The sequence below is a fragment of the Chenopodium quinoa genome, unplaced genomic scaffold (genome assembly GCF_001683475.1).
Source record: "Chenopodium quinoa cultivar QQ74 unplaced genomic scaffold, ASM168347v1, whole genome shotgun sequence".
NCBI lineage: Eukaryota > Viridiplantae > Streptophyta > Magnoliopsida > Caryophyllales > Amaranthaceae > Chenopodium > Chenopodium quinoa.
The window spans coordinates 4,979,281-5,003,550 of record NW_018743697.1 but is presented as its reverse complement, the minus strand read 5'-3'; the positions used below and the strand labels follow the sequence as shown (position 1 = coordinate 5,003,550).

Sequence of the window (24,270 nt, the reverse complement as noted above, 5' to 3'; positions counted from 1 at the left end):
TAGCTATAATAATGACATCCAAACTGCACTCCTATTCCATAATATAATACCTAATTCTATGTTCTCAGTCAAACCATCAGAACGACTAAAAATTTCACCAAATATAAACACACAGCCAAGTGAGACATCAATAGGTTGATCGTGTAGTTCTCACATAAATTTTGTTAATGCAGAACCTAAGATATGGAAAAGTATACCCCATCTTGTATAACATGGAAACAAAAAGACACTATATTTTAAAACAGAGGTATAGTAGAAATATTTGATGCCAAGTTTATCGTAGAGCGATACAAACTAATGGTGAATTTTGGGGCAACCTGCAATAGCCAGACACCAGTATTCAACTGTGCAAAGTCTTAAATAGTAATAAGCACCATTTTTAATTGAAAAGGAAGCATCAATCAGATTACACATGCCAAGAGATAACGAAGAAATTTGATCAATCACAAAAACCAGATAGAGCACAATCTAAATCAGTTTGAGACTTAGACATGGAAAGAATAGAATTACTATGCAAAAGAGCAAATTACTATGCAATAACAAGACATGGAACAAAGCTGAACATTGGAACAATAATATAAGGCAAAGCACTATCTGTTGAAAATTATAGATCCCGTTAATTGGTTGAAAAAAAAACAAAAGATAGAGGGTAAAACAAACAGAATTTTGCCCTTCAACTAAGCATCTACATCTAAACTCAACTGAAAACTAGAGCTCCATTGTCTGGCTTTCCATACAGTTTCTGCAACAAAAATTTCAAAACCCACACAGGCAAATCTTACTCCCAACCAGTGGCTGGTGGAGCATCTGGGGTAACAATAGGAGCTCCAGGAGGTACGACAGCCTCTTCCCATCCATCACCGGCAGCTGCATAATAAACATAAATTAATCACACCATAGTTGCATAAAATTCCCAAAAAACAAGTAATACATGCAAAAGTACAAGGAACTTAATCAATCAAGATTGTCAATATTTATTTAAGCAATTACATTTAGTCTAATCTCCACACAAGTGTAAATTGAAGTAACTGTATTACCTGGAACTGCAGCAGTCCAATCTGCAACAGGAGCAGCAGGTGCAACTTCGGGAGCAGCACCCCATTCCTGAAGTGATGCCCATTGATCAGAAGGAGCAAGAGCAGTCATTGCACCACCACCGTATTCAATCTGCCCGAAGTCAGCCACAGGAGCAACTTCTTCCTCTTCCTGCTCCTTAGTTTCTTCAGGCTCCCTGAAGAAAAATAGATCAACCTGCACAGAACAGCCAAACAATGATTAACAAATAGGGGCAAGTAAAACCAAGGTAATCTCAAGACTAGATCCATGTTGCTAAAGAAAAGGGGCTTAAGTACCATGACGTCCCATTGCTGTCCTGGGCGGAGGGTTCCACGCATTTGCAATACCATACGAGCCAAGAGCCAGAATAAGCAACCAATGCTGTGCTTGCCTTTGTTGTTGGCAGGGATACCAATGTCCACGTAACGCATGGGAGAATCAGTGTCACAGAAGGCAATAGTGGGGATGTTACCAAGGGCAGCTTCCTTGATAGGCTGTAATACACAGAGTTCAGAGAAAACAAGTTCCCCAACATAATTCGATCAATCCAAACAGATCACAACACAAAAACCAAAACATAAAATCAAACAAAATTGAGAGAATTCCGCAAATTACTTGATGATCAGTCCTGGGGTCAGTAAGGATCAACAGACGGGGCTCGCAGAACGAGGTCTGAAGCTGGTTAGTGAATGTACCGGGAGTATGCCTACCGGCAATGGCGTGAGCTCCGGTGTACTGAGCAAACTTGAGGACAGCCCTCTGACCATATGGTCTAGCAGACTGAACAATGATATCCTGTGGGTTTTCAATTGCAACAATAACCCTAGCAGCCATTTGAAGCTTTTCCCATGTCTTAGCTACGTTGATGATGTGAATTCCTATTCATAACCATTCCACACATTCATATTCTTAGACCTCAGCACCATAATTATGCTAGATTTCCACATTAACAATTATAATTGATGAAAGTTCAATGTAATCGAAATTCCTCTTAATCCCTTTATTAAAATGAAAACCCTAATCCTTAAAAAAAAAAATTCAATCAAACCAATTAACAACATAAACTCAAATAACCCAGAATTGCTAAAAGCGTAAAAATTCCAAATTTTGAATGAACATAGAAACCAATTAATCATTAGAAACTTTGAATTACCAGCGAAGAAAATCCCATTAACAGATCTCCAATTATAATCAATAATTTCCTATCATTTAGATGCATTATATGTAAAATATATCTATTTTCAAAATAATTCAAAATAAATCTAACATTATATACCATCAAACAAAAAACATAAAACCCAGAAATTCAAACAAAATTAAGAGAGAAAAAAGGATAAATTACCATCAGAACGGCGCTTGAAGACGTAACGCTCCATCTGAAAATCACAGTTTTTGGTGCCGAGATGAACATCGGCAGCCAACATCATCTGAATATCAGCTTCTTTCTGGGTTAATAGCTTCGCCACCATTTTCGATGATGCTCGAGAAAAGCTCGAAGCTTCAGTGAAGAAGAGAGAGGAAGAGAGAGATGAGATGAGATGAGAAAATGAGAGTGATTCAGGCGAAGGCGGCCTTTGTTTGTTTATCTTAAAAAGAGGGATGTGGAGTGGTAAACCCTAGGGGTTTTATATCATCACTACTTGACCCATTTTTATTATTCGGGTCATTCCATTTATATCCGGGTCTTTTTTTTTAGGGATGAACAAACAATATTAGAGGCCAACCCAATTTACCTAAAGATTATGAATTTGATAATTTTGCAACGAACTTGATGATTTTTTTAAAAAAAAATTAGCTTGACTTGGCACTAAAGGTGATCGAGTATGGCCTGGCCCGTTAGTCTAGTTCGATCCAATTCAAAACTAGAACGGGGTTGGGCAAGTTTAATAATACAATTTTAGTTAAAAACTCAAACCCGATCTTAAAAATCGTTATGGGATAACTAGCCTGCTATTATTTTCGAGTTGGGCATGAGACATAATGTAAAGGGTCGTCCAATTTTATGATCACCTCTACTCAACACATAAAAAAGTTGATTAATGTGATAGATAAAGTGTGTTGTTTTGGGGTTGATAGGTTCTTTGTGTTTAATTGCCACAAGCCTAAACCAACAGCATAGCACGGACATGTAAATGACATGGCCTACACTTCCAAAGTTCACGTAGTTATCATGTGAACTATCAACAACAACGAGAATCATTGAATGTAACTATAGGTTAAATTGTTAATGTAGCATGATATACACCAATGGATGGTAGTTGTTTGATTTAGTGAGAGAAGTTGTGCAAAATAGCCTGTATGAATAAAATGTATGATTCTTAATAAAATCTATGATTCTTAATATAGGAAATGATTAAATAGTGATTACAACAATATAGACCATGTAAATAATTTCACTTTGTGAGTCAAATTTTTAAATTTAAAACATAAATATGCTAAACCATGTATAAAATATTTAAAAAATTATGTGATAATGAAATAGTCATTTTGAATTATGTGTTAAATAGTACGGATCATATTGTTCTAGTTGTTGTTTAATTTTTTTTTAAAAAAGAGTATTTTGTCTATCCAAAAATATAATCATTGTTGCTAAATCATAATTTTAACTAATTTTCTACTTCCAAGAACGAAAATCCCTTTCAATGTCCTCCTTAATAATAAGAATATTAATAATAATAATAATAAAATAATTAGTTTTATTGTACGATCTAAGAGAACAACAAGCAATGTTTAAGAATGAATTACAGATGGTAACATTTTCTAAAGCTATTAGTACATGTAATAACCAAAACTTTTTTTTAATGGCTAAGTTAAATAACAAGCTGGGTTATTGTATACCTAGTATATTATTGGTTAATTATTCACCTCCATTAAATTCCGATCCCTAACACATATGTACATAATTTTACTTTTTTACCATCAAGCCATTGAAAAATAAAATGTACAAAGTATTTTTTTTGTTGGTAAACCCTAATTTCTAATTTTCTTCAAAAAACTTCCTTTGACAATTATACCCTTTTCTAATTTTCATAATTTCACCCGTTCTTCCTTCAAACCTCAAACTACTACAGCAAACGCTGCTCTCCTCACACTCACCCCAGGAAGTTGCTCAGCCGCGCACCGTACCCTCCGGCATCCGTCAGTTCGTCCGACCGTCCAGTCATCCACCTTTCAAATTCTGGTAACTCATTTCTCATGTATAAATTAGTTCTCATCCATGAGTTTCTGGGTTAATTTGTGCTTAAATTAATTGTTTTTGTTATTTAATTCATCAAATTAGTGTTGGTGTTGTTTGAAATTGATGATTTGTTATATATTTTACACAATTAGGGTTTCAAATTCATGGGAAGTTGTATAGTTCGGCATTTCTGATTTTTAGTTAGAAGTTGATATTACATTGGGCATTGTTATTGTTTATGGAGGTTGGTTTCCGAAGTTTTGTTGTAGGAACTGATAATTTATCTCCCCTACTGCTATGAGTAGTATTTTAAGGGATGTTCTTTGTTTAGCCAAGTCTTGTCGGAGTATGTATTTTACTTTTGTCAAAAGGAGGGGCAACCATGTTGCCCATTGCTTAGCTGATTTGAGTCGTAGTTTCGAGGGGTTTCGGGTTTGGCTTGATGAGTATCCACAACAAGTGCATGCTGCAGTTTGTAATGATTTGGTTTCTTTGCTTGATTAATAAAGTTTAGCTTTGATTTGTGTCTAAGTGAAAGTTTATGTTTGTATGATTAACTTGGGTATTTTTGAATTTTGACTATATTGGATTGTTTAATATAATTGAAATTGCGACTTAATTTTCATAATGAAAAAAGAAAAAACGTGTGATATAACAAAGTCCCAAAATGCATCCTCCTCCTCAACAAAATACTCCTCCTCTATCACAAAATCATCCTTATGCGGTCGATGGGTGACGATTGATAGGTGACGGTGACACATCACCCATAAATTCCTAGATCCGTCATTGGATGCTTTCTGTAATTTCTTCTTTGAAAACATTAAAAAAATCAAATTCATTAATCCCCAATAGTATTGTATAATGCAGTTTGTTTGTGCATTGATTTCTCTGTTGTGCTAAACTGTCAGTTTTGAACTTTGTTGCAATAATTGTTAAACAAATATTTGGAACTTGACATTGAAATTATATCTTAGTTTGGGATTTTTGTATTTGCTGGGAAAATATGTTAATTTGGTTTGGACATGATTGTTCTGTACTTATTGATAATTCATCACTTAAATTTTATGCAAGGGAGTGATGTTAGAGGTAGGAAGATGAAGAATTGGGTTTTAATTTGAATGAGTTTAGCTTAAATATTGTAATTTTGCAGCTGTTTGATGTTTTTCTGGTTGAAATTTGCTTTGCTCTTAAAGTGTTTGTTAAAATGTTGAATTAAACATTTTAATGGTGTTTTTTTTTTTTAATTTTTTTTTTTAATTTTTTGTAGTTTCTTTTCAATTTGTAATTGCACAGTTGCACTTGTAATCCTAAAACTTTATTCTTTTTCATCTATTGTAGGTGTGCTTATGGGGAATCCAAAGACCAAGATGAACTCCCAAGGTAAACCAGAGGATGTAGGAAGCATCCAATCAGATGTTGCATCATTTGCGTCTTCTCTCGGTCTTGCATCTTCTCTGCCCTCGTCTGGCTTCAATGATTCTGATTTCAGACCCAAGAAAAAGAAACCCGAAGAACCAAAGAGTTCGTCTAAAACTAAAAGCCATATGTCCCAAAAGCCCCCAAACAAGAATCCAAGTACACAAAAACCCCAAAATCAAAAGCACCAAAACAAGAATCTCAATGCCCAAAAACCTAAATTCAATAATGACCCGAAAAGTGGGAAATTTAACAAGAATGACAATGTTTCCGCTGCTAACAATAATATTAGTAATAATTATCAGAAATCTTTTGACAAGTTTAGGAATCTCCCAAAACTTCTGTTGGTGAAAGCGAGTGCATTGGAGACATGGCATGTAGACCAAGGGGAACTGGAGGAGAAGGTGATGGCTGGTGCAGAGAAAAAGAGGGTGGAAATGGGAAATGCTGAGGAGTGGAAGAGTCTGGTGGCAAATAAGAAGGAACTTGGAGAGAGGTTATTGGCACAATATACTTTGGATTATGAGGCTTCTAGGGGTCAAAACGGGGATATAAAAATGCTTATTGCCACACAAAGGTCTGGAACTGCTACTGATAAGGTTTCGGCTTATTCAGTTTTAATCGGTGATAACCCAATTGCCAATATGCGAGCACTTGATGCACTTCTAGGTAATTTTTTTGTTCACTACATGCTTCCTTTATATACTGTATTATTTTCTGCTTTTAACTTTTTGCTCAGTAGTCATATTTGGATTTTTGGTAGTTTGGTGTAGTCCATTGAGTCGCATGATGCTGTCTTGCTCTATTTTTTATACGTAAAAACTACATTTTAAAGGAGAATAATGTTCTAATGCATTGTTGCTTCAATTTTAACTGGTTCATATATACTGGTGTTTTTCTCCGTTGCAGCAATGGTGACATCGAAAGTTGGGAAGCGTCATGCACTTTCTGGCTTTGAAGCTCTTAAAGAGCTGTTTATACAAAGGTCTAAGTCTGTTCTTTGGTGTCCTGAATCTTCTTTAATTTCCAAATATGTCATACTTGATGGAGCTGCTCAACTAGAATGTGTTTGTTCATTGATTTTACATATAATCATGTTTTTGAAGTATTTCACAACCTTCAACCGTTCAGCTTTATCAAAATCTTGAAGACCTGATCTGGACCCTTCTAAACTTTTTAGCCCTACTTTGTGGTATGCGAACTTATTAAGAATGGCCCTTAGCTGAACTATTATGAACTTATCAGCTCTTATTCTAAATTTAATAGACCTGGAACTAGGGATGGCAACGGGTCGGACTCGGAGCGGATTATGCTAAATCTGACTCCGACCCGACAGGAAGTCGGAGGTTAAATCCGACATCCGACTCCGACATCCGACTCCGACTCCGACTTCAATATCCGACTCCGACTTCGATCCGACCCGACTCCGAGTTTTTTTTTTCATTATTCAATATACTTTGAGATGTTGGGCTATTTGGGCCTTTACAACCCACACCCAATGACCCAATGCCACCATGACCCACACAAAAATCCACTATCTATTGGAGTCGAAGTCGGATAATCCGTTAAAGTCGGACATTTGTCAGAGTCGGATTTTTTTCTCGGATTTTTTGTAGGATCCGACTCCGACCCTCCTCCGACTCGGAGTCGGATTATTTTAACGGAGTCGAACTCGGATTACTTTTTTCTCGGACTCGGAATGGATATTTTAACTCGGATCGGGGCGGAGTAGGGTCGGATCCGGACTAGATTGCCATCCCTACCCGGAACCTTATATTTTATGGCAAGATAAACAGGGCCTTAGAATAATGTTATGAGGAATCAATGAAAAATTACATTCTATCTCATGGCTTGACCATAGAAATTAAATCACTTGAATGTTGCTTTTGTAATAACTCAAATTAAGTTACTGTTAAATTGTTGTGATTTGTTACACAAAGTGTAACTGTTCACTCTTTCTTTCCTTTCTAGAGGCTGTACTTATTTGACAGAGGGGGTCCCAGACGATTGACTTCTGAGCTTAGTAGAGAAGAGTTGGGATACCCTCTGGCAGGCTTTTATCCACAACCTGTTTCTTGGTTCTTTCTTTGATACTTGTATATTATCGCATTGGGCTCAATGTCACTTTCCCTTGACACATGCTTATAGATTGTTGTTTTTAATATGGGTATGGAATTGCCTTCATCTATGTCTAGCTTCTGAAATCATTTTAAGTCTTATATGCTCAACGTAGTTGAATACTCTTTATGTTGCAGTCTGTTGCCTGATCGTAAGTTGAAGACCCTTATACAGAGGCCCCTCAGCCATATTCCTGAAACAAAAGATGGTTATTCTCTTCTGCTGTTCTGGTATTGGGAGGAATGCTTGAAGTCAAGGTATCTTGTCTATTGCTTAGTTATGATTGGTTTAGAGAAAATTTTAGATGATATATGTTTAGTTTTAGTAAGCAAGAAAATTGGAACATGGTATACCTCAGTGATTTAACTGCTCTTCCATGGCCTAAACCTCAAACTGGAACAACTTGGCTTGAGCTTTAGCTCCTCTTATGACTTGTATAGTTGTATTGTCATACATAGTCAATTCTACTCAACATATGCTCCTACTATAATGAGTATGCAGCTGTAAAAATATGTTGTTTACAATATTGAATTGGTATATCTAGAAGTTGCTTATAACTTCTTCAGCTCACTATATTTCATTTTTTTATTTTAGTTTCCTTGAATGTTAATTTCTAATTACTCACAATTGACTTCTTTTTTTTATTTTGTGCGAGGGGAGAAGGGACGGGAGGGATCCTCATTTTATTAGAATATATAATTACCGAGCTAAATTGAAAGATAATACATGATTAAATACATATAACTATATAAGTTCTTATCATCAATCAAAACAGTTTTAGGAAAATTACCAATATGTTTTAGGACATTAATTTATTATAATGATTATCAGCGATAAACATGTTATTGAATTGACTTATTCTAGTTGAATAAAGGACAGTCATCATTAGGGCATGAATAACTACCACAATTTATAATTTAGCCATGGACTTATGAATCCATTATGTTATCCCCCCTCATCTTATGTTACCACTCTTACTTTCATTGGTTTGTCATGCTAGGTATGAACGTTTTGTTGTTGCTCTTGAGGAGGCATCAAAAGACATGTTGCGTGTACTTAAAGACAAGGCATTGAAGGTCAGGGTTTTTAGTTGTTACTGATTTTTCTTAAATTTATGTATCCGCGTTCTTTTATCTTCTATCACCTTTATTCCATTGGGACGCTTTACTATCAGATAATTGTTATCCAGATGTGTAGTATTTATGCTCTATAATTTATTTGTTTTCTCTTATTTCATGTAGATAATGTATGCCCTGTTGCGGAGTAAATCAGAGCAAGAACGGAGGTTACTAACTGCTTTAGTCAATAAAGTAAGTCTGCAATGATTTCTGATGAACCAAACTTCATTTCTCATAGTCACTCTATACTCATGTTGAGCTTAGAAGAACTATTATATATTTGTTTGACATCTTTTTCATTGATTTGATGATTTACAGCTAGGGGATCCTGACAGCAAGGCTGCGTCAAATGCTGATTATTACTTGACTAACCTCCTGTCTGATCATCCAAACATGAAGGTAAAGCTGTTTATAGTTTTTTTCTTACATGACTGGGCCTTGCTTCCCTTTTTCAATGATAATTGTATTTGCTTTTGGAACAAGTATTGAGAACAAGCTTATGTTTGTTGTTCAAATTAAACAAACATACTAGAAAATAGCTGGTAAGAACTTATTATACGTAGTATATATTTTAAATAAAGAGGAAAAAACAAAAGGCCGGGAAAAGGATCATAGTCAAAGAAGAGTTATCTGGAATAGGAAGTTGCTTATCTATTCTCAAATGCTGAAGCCTGAACACCTAATGTGTACTTAGTACTTTAGTAGCTGTTCAGATAAAAACATTTCATGTAGTTTCTACTATTTTGCAATGCCTCTTCGTATTTGCAGCAGTAAGACTAAGGCCTCACAGATGTAACAGCCATACGTATGTAATAAGACCCTTTCCCCACAGATTTCAGGCAGGACAACTAAGGCATAGGTTGGGGTACTATGGACTATGGTTGATGTTAAAATAGAATCCCAGTAAACCAACAATTTTGAAAACTGCCAACCTGAAGTGTAGAGATATTGTATTTTATATTCATATTTTATGATTCTAGTACCATTAGCATGAGTAAATGTCTTAAACTCATGTTCTCTAAACTGCATTTAGATTAGAGAAGTTGTATTAGAAGATAGTTGTGAAAGTTGTGGCTTTAAAACATGTGTGGCCAATGGATGTTAACTTGAGTAAGCCTTGGTTCATCACTGAAAAAACAGTGAGCCAATGTGGGTGTTTAATTTAGTATCATGTGTTTCTTATTTGGCTGGAAAATCTCAGTTATTAAACGAGGACAGGTTTCTGCAGATCTAATTGGTTAGCCTAATACTCTACTGGTGACAATATTATTTTTAACTGTTTCATGGTGTTGAGATGTCTGACAAGAATCTACATACTAGCTATTATCTACTTGTCTAGAAGTTCTACACTTCTTGAGACTTTTCTCTTGCATGTTTATGTATTGTTTAGGTCCATAAGATACTTAGTATTTAACTGAAATAGTTGTTAATGTGTTTGTAATTTACTTAATTGCTCATGCTATCTTACAATTGACTTGTGAATTTGCGTCTTTTCTTTGCCTCACTAGATGCCTGAAAACTTATTTTCTCCTTGCAATTTCAGGCTGTGGTGATTGATGAAGTGGACTCATTTTTATTCCGGCCACACTTGGGGTTGCGTACCAAGTATCGTGCGGTATGTCTTCCACCTACTTGTTTGACTAAGTTTACCTGAAATCTATACCTCTAGTTTGTTTGTTTGTTTTTTTTTACCATGATATCATAGAACGTGAGTAGTCTGGTTTCTAATTTGTTATTTGAAGCTCTAAATAGTGAGACTTTGGACTTACTAGATGTTATCATGTTAATACTGTAAAAATATAAATTGAGCTCTAAGTCTCTTCAGAATTGGTTGTACTATTTTTCCCTTGAAAATTGGTTGTACTATTTTTTCATTATGGGTGGTTACCTTTATCAGTGCAAGTTATATTCAGCTAGGGAAGATATGGCAGAAGTGGGAAATTATTTCTAATCCTTGTCTTTCCTTGTTTACAGGTTACTTTTCTGAGTAAAACCCGCCTAAGTCACAAGGGGGATGGGCCTAAGGTAGCAAAACGTTTGGTAGATGTGTACTTTGCACTATTTAAGGTAAACATTTGCTAACTATGTAATGTTTTTCCCCTTTTGCTATAGCAGTCTAGTTCCAATCTGCATGATTGCACTTCTAAATATTAATTTTCTTGTAGTTCTTACTTAACCCCCCCCCCCAAACAAAAACAAAAAAATAAAAAAATCATGCTTTTATATTTATTAAATTGCGGATCTGGACTTTGAATTTCAGATACTGATCTCCGGGGCAGCAAATGGTCAAAAGAATGATGAAAGTAAAGAGAAAAAAAAATCAACTAATGAGGACAATGATTCTCACGTGGAATTGGATTCACGGCTTTTATCTGTTCTTTTGACAGTAAGTATTTGAAAGAAGTGCCAGTGGTTGGCTACACAAATAACACAATGTTACTTGTATAGTTATATGTTTAAGCATTTTTATTATTGGTCTGCTTTCACTTTTTTTTTCCCCGGTATTTTGAGGGTCTATCTTATTCTTGAATCTTTGAGTTAATATTTCACTTGCAAGTCAGGAAACTATTGCTCATTAAACTGACTTCAATATTTTTATCATGTTTTTTTGGTGAATATAAAATGCTGCTGGCTTACCGCTTTGGTTGTTCCCATGGTTGTCAAACTGTGAAATTGATTGTTTCAGTGTTGATGCTTGAATGATGAGCATTTTCTGAGTAACTAATTGCATATCTCAAGGACTTTTAGGAGGCTAAATATAAGAGACTTGGAGCTCTTAATTGGGGGCTGGCATTGATGTTCAGTTTATCTCTGTTTTGTGGAAATTGTGTCAATAGACCCACAGTTTTACTGTACTCTGTTCAAGATCACAAATGCTTCTGCTTGATTATATCTTGTGCTTCTTTCTGTATCTAATTTTGGGTAGTTTTTGGACTTGCTCACTTGTTCATTAATTTCACACATTTTTTCTGCTCTTCTCAGGGAGTAAATAGGGCATTTCCATTTGTTTCTGGGGATGAAGTAGATGAAATTGTTGATGTCCAGACTCCAATGCTTTTCCGTCTCGTAAGTTCATAAATCCAATTATATGATATTTAAAAAATATCATTATCAATTTATCATCTTGTATTTATCTTTTCATGATAGAAACATTTATAATTATGGTAAGACTTTTCGCAATTTGAAATATTTGTGTCAAGATTTAAAATGTCACTACTTTGCAGGTTCATTCAGAAAACTTTAATGTCAGTATCCAAGCATTAATGCTTCTGGATAAACTTTCTTCCAAGAATCAAGTTGTCAGTGATCGTTTTTATCGTGCTCTGTATGCAAAATTGTTACTTCCTGCTGCTCTTAATACCTCCAAGGTAGGTGGTCTCATACTTTTTCTTCAACTTTAATGCAAAACTGCTTTTATACACCTGGATGCAACCTAGAAGGATTGCCATTTTCTTTCATACATGCCTCTGCAGCCTCGCTCTCTATTTAATTAACTTCTTGTGATCTGCTGTTCGAATGATGAGTAGAGACTACAGACAATTAACATCCGACTTTGAAAATCATCACCGGGCAAACAATATTTGCAAAAGTTAGGCAAAGTTCATTGGTCTGTAAATCAAGCAGAGTTTCCCTGTGATATCCAGGTCTTCTCTTATTTTGGTTAACTTTTGAACTGGTAGCCTTGGTCTTTAGCTTGTCTTCTGAGTAGCCATGAGCTTCAGTTAGACATGATCTCACTCATTTATGTAAGATGCCTTAGGTAGGCCATTTTGTTGAGAAAGGGAAATTTGCTTAGAATGGACTGTGGTGGGATACAATTGCTAATTCAGTCTGGTTGCAGAGAATTTTACCCCTTTTTTAAGGTCTCAGTGAATTAATTTGGGGCTTAAGGGGAGGTGGAGATGAAAAGTTGTTAAGAAAGACCTAGAGCTTTGCAGTGGCAAGGCTAATTGTATAAATTATGGTTTAAATTTTGTCATGGGCCCTTCAAAAGAATCTATGAAACTCATCAAGTTGTTTCAGTAAATTAAAGCTCTCAGTTTTCAGTGGAATCCTTGCTGTCTTGCTGGCAAACATTTGAGTTTCTGAAATCTTAAGTGCTTTCAAACACATCACATAAGCCAAACCCAAGCTGGAAAATATGAACTATATCCTTAGAAACTTTATAAGAACTTACATCCAATTGTAGTCGAGGACATGCTAAGGAAAAAATTTGCCTCGTATGTAATACTGCATAAACTTTTTTTTTTTTTTAATAAAAAAATAAAAATAAAATCGTGGAGCTATGATTGTATTGGGTTAGGTTCAATTGGAAACAATCTAGCATACATAATAGATGTGAGCTTTGGTAGGCATTGGGGAGACGCTGACAAACTCTAAAAAAATAAATATTTAAGTAGTAGTGAAAATGGAACCATGAGAATGGAAGAATGCAGCAGGTGATGATTCAATTGATTGTGAAAATCATTTTAAAGCCTTTTCAGTTTTTCAAAACCAACAATGCCTTTGAATCTGCGCTCGCCTAGGAAGGGTTTTGCAAAGTTGGATGCATGAAATCTTATCCCTAAAAAGCTAAAATAGCAAAGAGATTTCTTCAAGACCATTGATCCAAAGGCCACTGTGTGCTACTTTATGATGCTCATATGTAAGTAGTGCACAATTTAATGATACGACGAATTTCTTTATTGCCAATGAAGATGGATAACTTTGTCTATGCATGTGCTTGCCAAATAGTGATGCCATAATGATTTGAGTTACGATACATTTAGCAATGCATAGAGGTCTTGTTCCTCATAGTGCTCTATTGTTTGTGATTTTGAGATGAAGCCTTATATCTTATTTCGTTGTATCATCTCACAAGCATACTTATTGGATACCCTCAGATTGTAGAATACTTCATAATTTCATATAGTATTTATGTTATTCAAAGTGACTTTCTGGTTTTAATGTGTATTACAGGCAGAAATGTTCATAGGACTACTACTAAGAGCTATGAAAAGCGATGTAAATTTAAAGCGTGTAGCTGCATTTTCAAAGCGTCTATTACAGGTTAGCTGTTAGTTTCTCTGATTGTTTAATCTTTTTATGTCTCCTGTGAAGCTCCCTTTACATTGAAACCTGAGTTCCTCCCACTCTGTTTCTGCTCAAAACCACGTTCATATGGAGTTTCTCCAACTCTCTTTCTCTTACTTTATCATCCTATGTCTGTTTGACCCGTGCAATGAATTTCTGAGTTGTGAGAGTTGCCTTGCACTTAATGCTTTTACTTCTCTGCTCAATAAGCAAAGGTTGACTCTTTTACTCCTCCTGCAGGTTTCACTTCAACAGCCACCTCAGTATGCTTGCGGGTGCCTGTTTCTTCTCTCAGAAGTCCTCAAATCAAGGCCACCTCTCTGGTAAGGATCAGATTTTGTGTCCTTATCCTGTTTTGTTTGTAGAATTTTGCATTTTTTAAGATCTAATTGAGATACTTGTGATGCAATCTGATGCAGGAATATGGCAATTCAAAACGAGGCAGTAGATGAAGATCTTGAACATTTTGAAGATGCTCCTGATGATACCGAAAATATACCTGGTACTGAAGCTAATTTGCCAAGCAGTAATGGTGGTGATGAACAGGGAAAGTCTGCCGAAAATGACATTGAAATGGACTCAGACAACGATTCCTCTGAAGACGAGGAAGTTTCTTTAGCATATTCTTCCGAAGATGTGTCAGATGAAGATTTACTCATGAAAAAGAATGTTGGTAGACCCCAGGAATCTAGCTCTAGCAAGTTGTCTGAGAACAATGGAAACCAGCTTGAGTCCTTGACCAAGCAATTACTTCCTGGTGGATACGATCCTCGACGTCGAGAGCCCTCATTTTGGTATGTGTTTTGCAAATAATCTAATGCTTTTCTTACAGTTGCAATTATTGCTGGTATATTCAATAACAATCTTTGTGATTGCTAGCAATGAGCTAGTGAGTATTTCCAGTGTAGTTGAAAATGACGAGTACTTGTTACTTTGTTATGATGCTTTTTTCTCTCTTTTTTTTTTTATATATATATATTTTTTTTATTATTGATCGATTGTCTTTCAATTCCATTCCTCCCACTATAATGCTTATGTAAACTTTTCTACAGCAATGCTGGCCATACTAGCTGGTGGGAGCTGACTGTACTGTCTTCTCACACTCACCCATCAGTTTCAACCATGGCGAGGACTCTTCTATCTGGAGCAACCATCGTCTACAATGGAAACCCATTGAATGATCTTTCTTTGACTGCTTTTCTGGACAAGTTCATGGAAAAGAAGCCTAAGCAAAGCACATGGCATGGTGGTTCTCAAATTGAACCTGCTAAGAAGGTCAGTGTTTTAAGTTGCACCTAAAACCTACTTATCTTATTCTTGATTTGGTAGAGAGCTTGTTAGTTTTTTCATCACTTTATGCTTTTTCAGTTTAGCTACTTCATACTTTTCAGTGAGTTTTAGTTTGCAATAATTCTTATAAAAGTTTGAGGTTTGGATGAAGTAATGGTGAATTAATTGGTCTTCATTACTGATTATCGTGCAGCTCGACATGAACAAGCATGTAATTGGGCCTGAAATCCTTGCATTGGCTGAAGCTGATGTACCCCCAGAGGACGTAGTATTTCACAAGTTCTATGCAAACAAGATGACTGCTTCAACAAAACCGAAGAAGAAGAAGCAGAAGAAGGGGGCTGAAGAAGAGCAAGCAGCAGATTTATATGGTGGTGACGATAGTGACAATGACGAGATTGATAACTTATTGGATTCCAATGATCCTCCCTTGGAAGAAGATGGAGATTATGATTATGATGATTTAGACAGGATTGCCGATGAAGAAGATGATGATTTACTTGGTGATGTTAGTGAAAATGAGATGGACATGGACGATGGTGAAGCTGATGCCCATAGTTTTGACTCAGGTGATAGTGATGGTGTAAATGAAATAAGTGATTTAGACGATTTGAGTGATGATGATATCAAGATTGGTGACATGGACGATGTTAGTGATGATGAAGTTGGTCACGATGCACCCTTATCGAAGAAGGGGAGGAAGAAGTCTTCAGCCTCTCCCTTTGCTAGCCTTGAAGAGTATGAGCACATGCTGGATGATGATGATGATGGTTCAGGGGAGGAAAAATCAGACGAGGAAGGTAAGGTCGAGAAGTCACCAAAGAAAAGAAAACACACTCGGAGTGACAATAACAAGAAAGGTAGGAAAACAGAGAACAGGAAACACAAGAAAAAGAAGAGCAAAACCCATAATTAAGGTGCTAATTTTGTTCTATTTAAAGCAATCTTGTAACTTCATCTTAAAAAGTTTTATAAAATTTAGCATATTAGATTTTTGAATTATTTCCCATGAATATGAAAAATGAAATTTCAATTGAAAACCATCATCTACCAGTAAAATTTTGTAACTTAAAGAGGTGAAATTACTGAAAATTTTGTACTATTAAAGCTCATCAGTTGTTCAAGTATTGTTGTTCAATTATCAAGTAAATTTTAAGTCTCCTCATTTTCTGGATATTTCTTATGCATTTTTTTTTTTGTTCATGATTAATAGTTTAATACTCATTAATACCACTTGTTAGTCGTCGAATTAGTGAAACACACAAGCTCATTGGCACTTGGAAGACATTAGATACTAATCACAATTTGCCTTACATATCCTTGAACCACATAGTTGGTCTAAACACACAGCTACAGTTATTTTGCTACCAGCTCCTAGGAAAGAACTACAAATCTAACACCCCAAACTCATTACATCCTACTCGAATCGAATTCGCCCTGCTCTATGAACATTCTAGGAGATAGCAACTTGAACAGTCTTAGGCTTAGAGGGAGGGATCTTCTTGACAGTGACAGTAAGAACTCCATTTTCGCATTTAGCCGAAATGGTAGAAGCATCAGCATCTTGAGGTAACCGGAACTTCCTCATCATCTTCTGCGGAAGACTTCTTTCGAGCTTGAGATATTTGCAACCTTCCTCTTCTCCATCTTCCCTCTTCCTCTTCCCATTCGCCTTAACCACTAGTATATTCTCATCCTCCAGTTGCACCTACATTACAAACATAACACTTCATAAGAACATACCGCCTCTAAAGTACTTTTCAACACGAATCGAAATTAGCATTGTGGTTCGAGCTCAGGGAGTACCTGAACATCAGACTTGGCGAGGCCGGGGACATCGATGTAGAAAACGTATTCCTTGGGGTTGGAAAGGATATCAGCTAAAGGAGTAGTAGTCCTATCTCCAGGATTCATGTCTCGTTTTGTAAACTGGTTTAATACCTTAGTTAAAAGGTCTTGATCATTCATCAAATTTCCAAAACCTCCCATTTCCTCAATTAGTGCCATAATTTCTGGTTACTCGAAAACACCTGAAAACCTATCAAAAATTAGCTAGCTTTTTCAGAAATTAAATCGTTTGCTTGATTTAGTATTCACATTAGTGATTCAAAATACACTATCAACCTGACAATACATTAATTATTGTGATTTTTCTTGATACAACCTCAAAACAAACAAATTACTAAGTTCGGCCCGTATACACATTACTAGTTCAAATCACACGACCAAAGCAACAATAGCTCACTAGGTACGTACAAACAACAAAATCTACGAGTATTATCTAGCATTATATAAACTGAAAAAAATACTCCGTAACACAACTCAATTTTCAGCAATAACCCACCAAATAAAGTGTAAAGCAGAGTATGAAACTCAGTAAACACTCAAGGAGACAAAAGTCACAAGACAAATTCATCTAAAAATAAAGGCATGATAATTTATTTTCAAGAATCAAAAATAATAAAAGTGAAGAAATGATGAACTAACCTGTACGAGAGTTTAATTGAAATTGATGTGGATTAAGTGAGAATCGCGTCGAAGAGTGAAGTTGAAGTGGAAAAAGGTGGAATTAAATAATTGGAAGAGAGAATTCTGGATAATTTTCCCAACATTTCTGCTCCTTTCTCGAAACATCTGGAACATTGTGGAGCTCAAACGTGTCCCATGGAGTCTCGAGGTTTTGTTTTCCATACTACAGAGTACAACTTTTTTTTTTTTTTTTTTTTTTTTGTGAAGTAAATTTGTACGGAATTTCGTTATTTACTTGTAAAGAAAAATGAATAAGGGACAAATACTCTAGCTAAATACTTGTAGATTAATTATGATGCATTTGAAAAAATTAAGGAATCAATTAGCTAAATCCCGTCCCCAAAAAAAATAATGAAAATATATTTCAATTTGGTGAATAAAATCATCATCATTAAATATTAAAGATATTGATTATTAGCATTGGAAACTATATACACGGAATGATATTTCAAATGAAATTCATATAGAGTTGTACTTGGTAGTCGTTAACAATAATATTCTATCCTACTCCGTATTTAACATAACCATATTTAAGGCACAATAAGTACGAGTATTAGTTCATATAATTAGGGTCTGTTCTCATACGTTGAAATTCAGTTCAGTTTAGTTTAGTTTAGTCCAGTTCATTTCAGCTCAGTTCAGTTCAGTTCAGCTGAGTTCAGTCAATGAGAACAGACCCTTATATTCCGTATTACGGTGTATAATGGTCATTAATGGAGTCACTTTACAAATTCTGACGAGCAATAGTTGGATGCTAAAAAAAATGCGTTTTGTAAAGTCGCGTAGGCAAACTTTCTTAAAACGAGACATTATGAATCATACATGACATTCTTACTTTTACCGGAGTACTAATTATATCTTATCTTTCTATCTGCTTTTAAATCATTAGTAATTATCCTATCTTATTAAATTGAGACATTATGAATCATACATGACATGTTCTAAAACTACATCTAATACTTTCCTACTTACACTTCATGCAATTTTGCAATGTTATTTTCATTACATTAATACACATTGAGCAAAATTAACATAAAAGAGGAACAAGAAGACATAATGAAGGGGGTGATAATTGATAAATTGACCATACGTAGAAGAATTTAAAATAGAAAACAGTAAATTTTGATGAAGAGTGACTTGACTCACTTGAGAGTATCTTATTGGGTGTAGGCAATCCATGTGTAGAGAGATTGTGTCTCCTACCAAATTGAAAACTTTATGCTAATCACTATCAACTTCATTCTATAACACATACCAACTTTATTCTACACCGTGCGGTATGGCTTTACCATTGAGCTTTATGTGTGGACAAAATGTATGTTTAGACTTGGTCCAATAAGTAAGTAGGGTTAGCTTGGGGTCGGATAATTTTGAATTCAGTTTATGTTATTCGTGATATTATTCGAGGTATAAATCAGTCGGCTTTGAGACGGTTGATTCCCAATTTTTTATTTTTTGAAAGATGGATTCTCAATTTTGATTTATATATTCTATCTCTTATATGAGAGCCTATTGAGATGGATAAAATTTGAACTACGATACCATGTTATAGGATTAAATCAACCTAAAACCAAAAGTGATGTAATGCACATTATTGGTTTATATACTCTATCATATATGATCATTACCTTATCACTTTAATTGCAATTGTTTTGAGTCAACACTGGGTCTAAATGGGCCATGTCGAGTTTGACTCAAGATTCAAAGAGTTAAGTTGGGTCACTTGGCATACTTAGTTAGCTGAAGTATACGAAGTAATTAATAATACTATCCTTTAATGAATTATTCAAAACTTATCATTCAAATGCTATTGATGAAAATGAAAACTAATTAAGTAGTACGAGATTCGCAAACAAAGAAATCTTACAATCCTACATAGATGGTCATGAATTAGTAATTCCACATGCAATTTGACTATAAAATCTTTTAGGGTACTAATTCTTTGGACTGGTTTACTAGTGAACACTTTGTGGGCCTTGTGGTCGAAGAACAAAAGACTAAAACCCAACTAAAATCTGACTTTCTTGACCACCACCAAAATGCAACTTGCAAGCTCAATAGTACTTTTTATTTGTTACTCTTACATGATGATAGTAAAACCATTGTTTTAATTTAAGTGAGTTGGAGTCTAATAAGATTTCAACCCATCACGGAAATTTTAATATAGTATTGATGAGTTAGACACTTGACAGTGAGGAAGATGTAAGGGAATTGAATTTCTACCACTTAACCATACTTGTAAGGTCTAAGGTAATAGATTTATGAAAAGCGAATCAGTATACTACACCATTTCATTGTATGTACAAAGCGAATCAACCACCCTCTTCGGCCACTACAAGAAAAAGGGAAATTAGCAACTGATTTTTGCGACTACTATAATAATTAGTCGCAAAAAATATTTTTGTGACTGAAAAAGACGAGTAGTTGCAAATTTTGCAACCGATTTTGCAGTAGTTGCTATGCGGTCACTAATTAGCGACTGATTTTTACGACTACCATAATAATCAGTCGCTAAAAGTATTTTTGCAACTGAAATAGACGAGTAGTCGCAAAAAATTGCAACCGATTTTATAATAGTTGCTATGCAGTCGCTAATTTACGACACTCTTATAATAATTTGCGACTAAATTGTAGTTGTCAGTGTTAATAATTTTGAAATCATTTTTTTTCTAAAAATTGCACTACTATTGCAACTAATACGGTTGTCGCTACTTCTTTTTTTTAATTTATTAAGAAAGAATTAAAGAAAACCCTTAGTATAATAAAGTTGTTGCCGCCAAAAAAAAAAAGAACTATAACTCCTTATTGTAGTGCAGTTTATCTCTATTTCTCTTTACATACTCTTCTCTTTACTCTCTTCATAAAAAAATATCAAATTTATCGCTACTTCCGTGCACAGAATCTCTATTGTAGTGTAGTTTACGTTCTCCACTGATCATCAATTTAAGGTTTGTTTTCTAATTCATAAGCTTAATTTTGCTTTTGATGTATTAGGTTTTTACTCATGCTTGTGATTAGTGAAATCGTGGTGCTAGAATTCCGTTTTGTCGAGATTGGGTTCAATTATGTGTGCTTAATTAAGGCTTATTTGGATCCTTTTCTGAAATTTCAATCGAGCTACTTTAGTTTTTCTTGGTAACGAATAATTGAATCATGTGTGGCTGGTTTTTTGCGCAATTGGACTAACCTTATTTCGTGAAATTTGGTTAATGATTATGCAAATTGTGAGTAAATTTTGCTTAATTGAGGGGCCGAATTGCTTAATTGTTGCTGGTTGTTGACGGTGGTGTTGGTGAGGGGCTGCTGTGGTGATTTTGGTTTGGTTTGGGTGGCTGCTGGTGTTGGTGCGTGGCTAATTAGTTTTAGGAGATGCTGGCGGTTTTGGCGGTGGTTGGTGCTGGTGTGTGTGGTGTTGTTGGTGGTAAGGCTGGAATGCGTGGTGGTTGATGGCTTGATGCGTGAGTGAAGGAGAAGGAGCAGGGGATGTTGATTGGTTTTGGTGGGCTGATGTGGTTGGTAGTTGCAGCAAGGTTTTGGTGGGCTGCTGTGTGCGAGAGGGAGCAGGGGAATTGGTGGGTATTTCATTACTAAATCTGTTGTGTGTGACTGATAAGTGATAAGTCATGCTGACAATCTTTGTATGCAAGGCTATAAATCATACAATTTGTAATTTGTGTTCATGGTCCTTTGCTTTATTTTTCTATGTAATTGTATATGAATCTGACTTAAATTTACTCATAATTAATGGTCCTACACCATAGATTTGAGTGTGAGATTGAAAATGAAATGTCCACCTTTGATTGTAGTGCTTCACATAGTCAAATTATATCATCAGCAAAACAGACGGGACATCAGTTTAAATATGTGTTTCTCAGATAATAATTTATCATATCAAGTGATTTTAGCGTGCCCATGTTACCAAATTCTCCATTGGAGATTTTTTTTTTTTTTTTTTTTGAGAGTGAGAGAGAGAGACCAACAAAAAATGAGGTGTAAGTACGTAGTATAATAGTTATAGAAATATATATATTTCTCATGATTTTTATTTAAAAGAGTAGACCTGTATAGAAACATGTTGAAACTCAAAAATGTAATTAGAAAAGACACTGTCAACTCCTTACTAGCATACCATGTTTTGTTGTATTTTTTTTAGTGCTAACAACTTCTTCTAATACAAGGCAAAGAAAAAGGATGGAATTTTACCAACTGCTGCTGAAGTTTATGAGAGCACTCATTCTGTTTGTGTGGGCAATGATGAAGTTGAATTGATGGGTGACAAGTCTCAAAAAGTCATGGTATGAGTATACTTCTATATTTTGCTAAGATTACAAAAAAAAATGTGGTAGTTAATGTTTGGAGATATTATAGATTGTTTATTTGTTTGTGTGATTGAGTTGGAGGATGAGAATGATTTGCCGGCATTAATCATATGATTAATGTGGTATGGCACAATGTGAATTGAGACAGGTTTATTTTGAAGCCATACCCTATAGGAGGGGATTCTTCAATTTACAAAGGAGACTCTGCCGAAATTTTTACTAATAACTGCTTACATAAATTATTTTGCTATAAGTGTTACCTTTTTTATTTAAAAAAAAAACAATTAAATTATTTGTTACTCTATTAGCTGCTCTAAAGCAATTAAATTAAATTGTGTTTTAGAAGTCCAAACAAGTTTTTATCCCGGACGATGTCCCGAGTCATTGCTTGTATTTTTATTATAGTTGTTTTTTTTTAAATGTATTTAGTTTATTTAAGTTTTAACATTTGAGATCATAGTTACTAATACATATCTTAATGCAGGGAGAATATATGGAAAAACTTGAGGAATGTAAGAACAAAGGAATTGAGATAAATCCCGACAAAGTCTACTTGGAGTTTGTAGGTGGGCAAAAGAAAGGAAAAGTCTACGGTTTAGGGAGTGCTTCACAAATGTATTACAAGAATGATCCTACTTCTCAATCTACTGCTTCATCTTCCACTCCTTCCATGATTTCTCAATTAAGTTCTCAAGTTGAAGAACTAAAGAAGATGGCGGAAGAAAACCATAACAAGGTAGAAGAAAGCCAAAAAATAGCGGCAGAGAGCTTAAAATGTGCTAAGGAATTCGTCGAAAATCATGAGATCGAAAAGGCTACATGGAAGAAGGAAAAATTAACTATGCAAAAAACATTGCAGGAAATGGCATCACTTGTAAAACAAGTTTACCGTCCTTATAAGCCTCCTACGCCTGCAGTCACCCGCTCTCGTGATATAACTAAGTGATTTTTATTTTCTTGGTGGTAATTTTATGAACAACTGGCCTTTTACATTGTCATTAATTCTTGTTTGAAGTAGCTTTTTTTTTATATGGGAGGTGACTTTTGGAACAATTAGTCTTATAAGTTAAATATTGTTTTTTAATACATTGATACAAAATTGATTGATATTTTGGATATTTGAATAAAATTAACATTTTGGTTATTTGAATTTATGCGTGGGTACCTTTTTTGCTTTGTGATTAATATTGGTTGTCGCTTAATTATGGTCTCAAATATTGATAGTTAGTCGCAAATATTTAGCGACTGCAAATTTGGTTTAGAGACTAATTGGTTAGTTGCAAAATCATTAGTCTCAGTAGTCGCTAATCTGTCACAAATAATTAATTTTGTAGTCGCAAAAATTTGGTCTCGTATGTAGTTGCTAATCCGTCGCAAAAAACATTAGTCTCAATAGTCGCAAATCCGTCACAATAAAACTAGTCTCCGTAGTCGCAAAAGTTTAGTCTCGTAGTCGCAAAAATTTGGTCTTGCAGTCGCTAATTCGTCGTAAAAGTAGTCTTAAAATATTGATCTCTGTAGTTGCTAATCCGTCGCAAATATATTACGATGGACAATAATTTAGTTGCTAAAATTTGAAAGTTAGTCGCTAAATGGTAGTTGCAAAGGCGTTGCAAATCTGTCGCTAAATTTGCGACTGTTCAAAAATTAGTCGCAAAAATGGATTTGCGACGAGGTCTTTGGCAACGAACCAAAGTAGTTGCAAATCCGTCGCAAATCCATTTTTGCGACGGATTTGCGACTACTTTGGCCGTCGCTAATTACCCTTTTTCTTGTAGTGGGCAATTCTTCATGAAAACCATTGTTCTAATTCTAGTTTAATTGGTTTAGTACACCGTTTCTTGAATGCACAAGAGCATGCTTGGTAATTGGTACATTGTACGCGTATATTACTCTTTTACATATTGATCAAGCATATTCAAAGACTATGTTTTCATAGAGAATTGCCAAAGACGGTGGTTGATTTGCTTTGTTGTGGTGGTGAGGTTGGAGGAGGTCACGGAAGGAGGGAGGATAATATGAGGATCATAAACAACAATTCATTTTATATATCTCCACATCTGCATAGAAAGTTATATGGTCTCCCCATCTCAAATACATATTATATGAAATAAAACTCAAATTATTTATCATTTAATCCGTCTCTAAAAGTTCTTTTAATTTGAATTTTAAT

At 35.0% G+C, this 24,270-nt stretch overlaps 4 protein-coding genes across 7 annotated transcripts; 2 read left to right on the top strand and 2 right to left on the bottom strand.

Moving 5' to 3' along the window:
* Positions 1 to 492: 492 nt before the first annotated feature.
* LOC110684426 (40S ribosomal protein SA-like) lies at positions 493 to 2,665 on the bottom strand. Its single transcript, XM_021860889.1, has 5 exons — positions 2,399 to 2,665; positions 1,672 to 1,934; positions 1,353 to 1,550; positions 1,038 to 1,251; positions 493 to 867 (listed from the first exon to the last, which is right to left on the bottom strand). Exons 1-5 carry the CDS (start codon positions 2,523 to 2,525, stop codon positions 779 to 781), a joined length of 891 nt encoding a protein of 296 aa, XP_021716581.1. The 5' UTR covers positions 2,526 to 2,665; the 3' UTR covers positions 493 to 778.
* Positions 2,666 to 4,087: 1,422 nt separating this feature from the next.
* On the top strand, positions 4,088 to 16,391 carry LOC110684424 (CCAAT/enhancer-binding protein zeta-like). 2 transcript variants are annotated; one of them, XM_021860885.1, is made up of 17 exons: positions 4,088 to 4,237; positions 5,573 to 6,319; positions 6,560 to 6,635; positions 7,906 to 8,025; positions 8,769 to 8,844; positions 9,010 to 9,078; positions 9,205 to 9,285; positions 10,430 to 10,501; positions 10,861 to 10,953; positions 11,147 to 11,272; positions 11,869 to 11,952; positions 12,111 to 12,254; positions 13,846 to 13,935; positions 14,200 to 14,282; positions 14,379 to 14,753; positions 15,012 to 15,229; positions 15,441 to 16,391. In XM_021860885.1, exons 2-17 carry the CDS (start codon positions 5,581 to 5,583, stop codon positions 16,163 to 16,165), a joined length of 3,171 nt encoding a protein of 1,056 aa, XP_021716577.1. In that variant the 5' UTR covers positions 4,088 to 4,237; positions 5,573 to 5,580; the 3' UTR covers positions 16,166 to 16,391. The 2 variants fall into 2 exon arrangements, with proteins under 2 accessions (XP_021716577.1, XP_021716576.1); XM_021860884.1 differs by having other exon boundaries at positions 4,089 to 4,237; positions 15,012 to 15,234; positions 15,443 to 16,391.
* A 128-nt stretch (positions 16,392 to 16,519) lies between these two features.
* Positions 16,520 to 18,122, bottom strand: LOC110684425 (17.4 kDa class III heat shock protein-like). Of its 3 annotated transcripts, none has more exons than XM_021860887.1 (3): positions 17,737 to 18,122; positions 17,056 to 17,287; positions 16,520 to 16,957 (listed from the first exon to the last, which is right to left on the bottom strand). In XM_021860887.1, exons 2-3 carry the CDS (start codon positions 17,254 to 17,256, stop codon positions 16,703 to 16,705), a joined length of 456 nt encoding a protein of 151 aa, XP_021716579.1. In that variant the 5' UTR covers positions 17,257 to 17,287; positions 17,737 to 18,122; the 3' UTR covers positions 16,520 to 16,702. The 3 variants fall into 3 exon arrangements, with proteins under 3 accessions (XP_021716579.1, XP_021716578.1, XP_021716580.1); XM_021860886.1 differs by having other exon boundaries at positions 17,056 to 17,279; positions 17,737 to 18,118; XM_021860888.1 differs by lacking the exon at positions 17,737 to 18,122 and adding an exon at positions 17,594 to 17,722 and having other exon boundaries at positions 17,056 to 17,279.
* A 2,406-nt stretch (positions 18,123 to 20,528) lies between these two features.
* On the top strand, positions 20,529 to 23,251 carry LOC110684423. Its single transcript, XM_021860883.1, has 3 exons — positions 20,529 to 20,726; positions 21,957 to 22,073; positions 22,582 to 23,251. The coding sequence occupies exons 2-3, from the start codon at positions 22,047 to 22,049 to the stop codon at positions 23,041 to 23,043; spliced, it is 489 nt and encodes a 162-aa protein (XP_021716575.1). The 5' UTR covers positions 20,529 to 20,726; positions 21,957 to 22,046; the 3' UTR covers positions 23,044 to 23,251.
* The last annotated feature ends 1,019 nt before the right edge of the window (positions 23,252 to 24,270 follow it).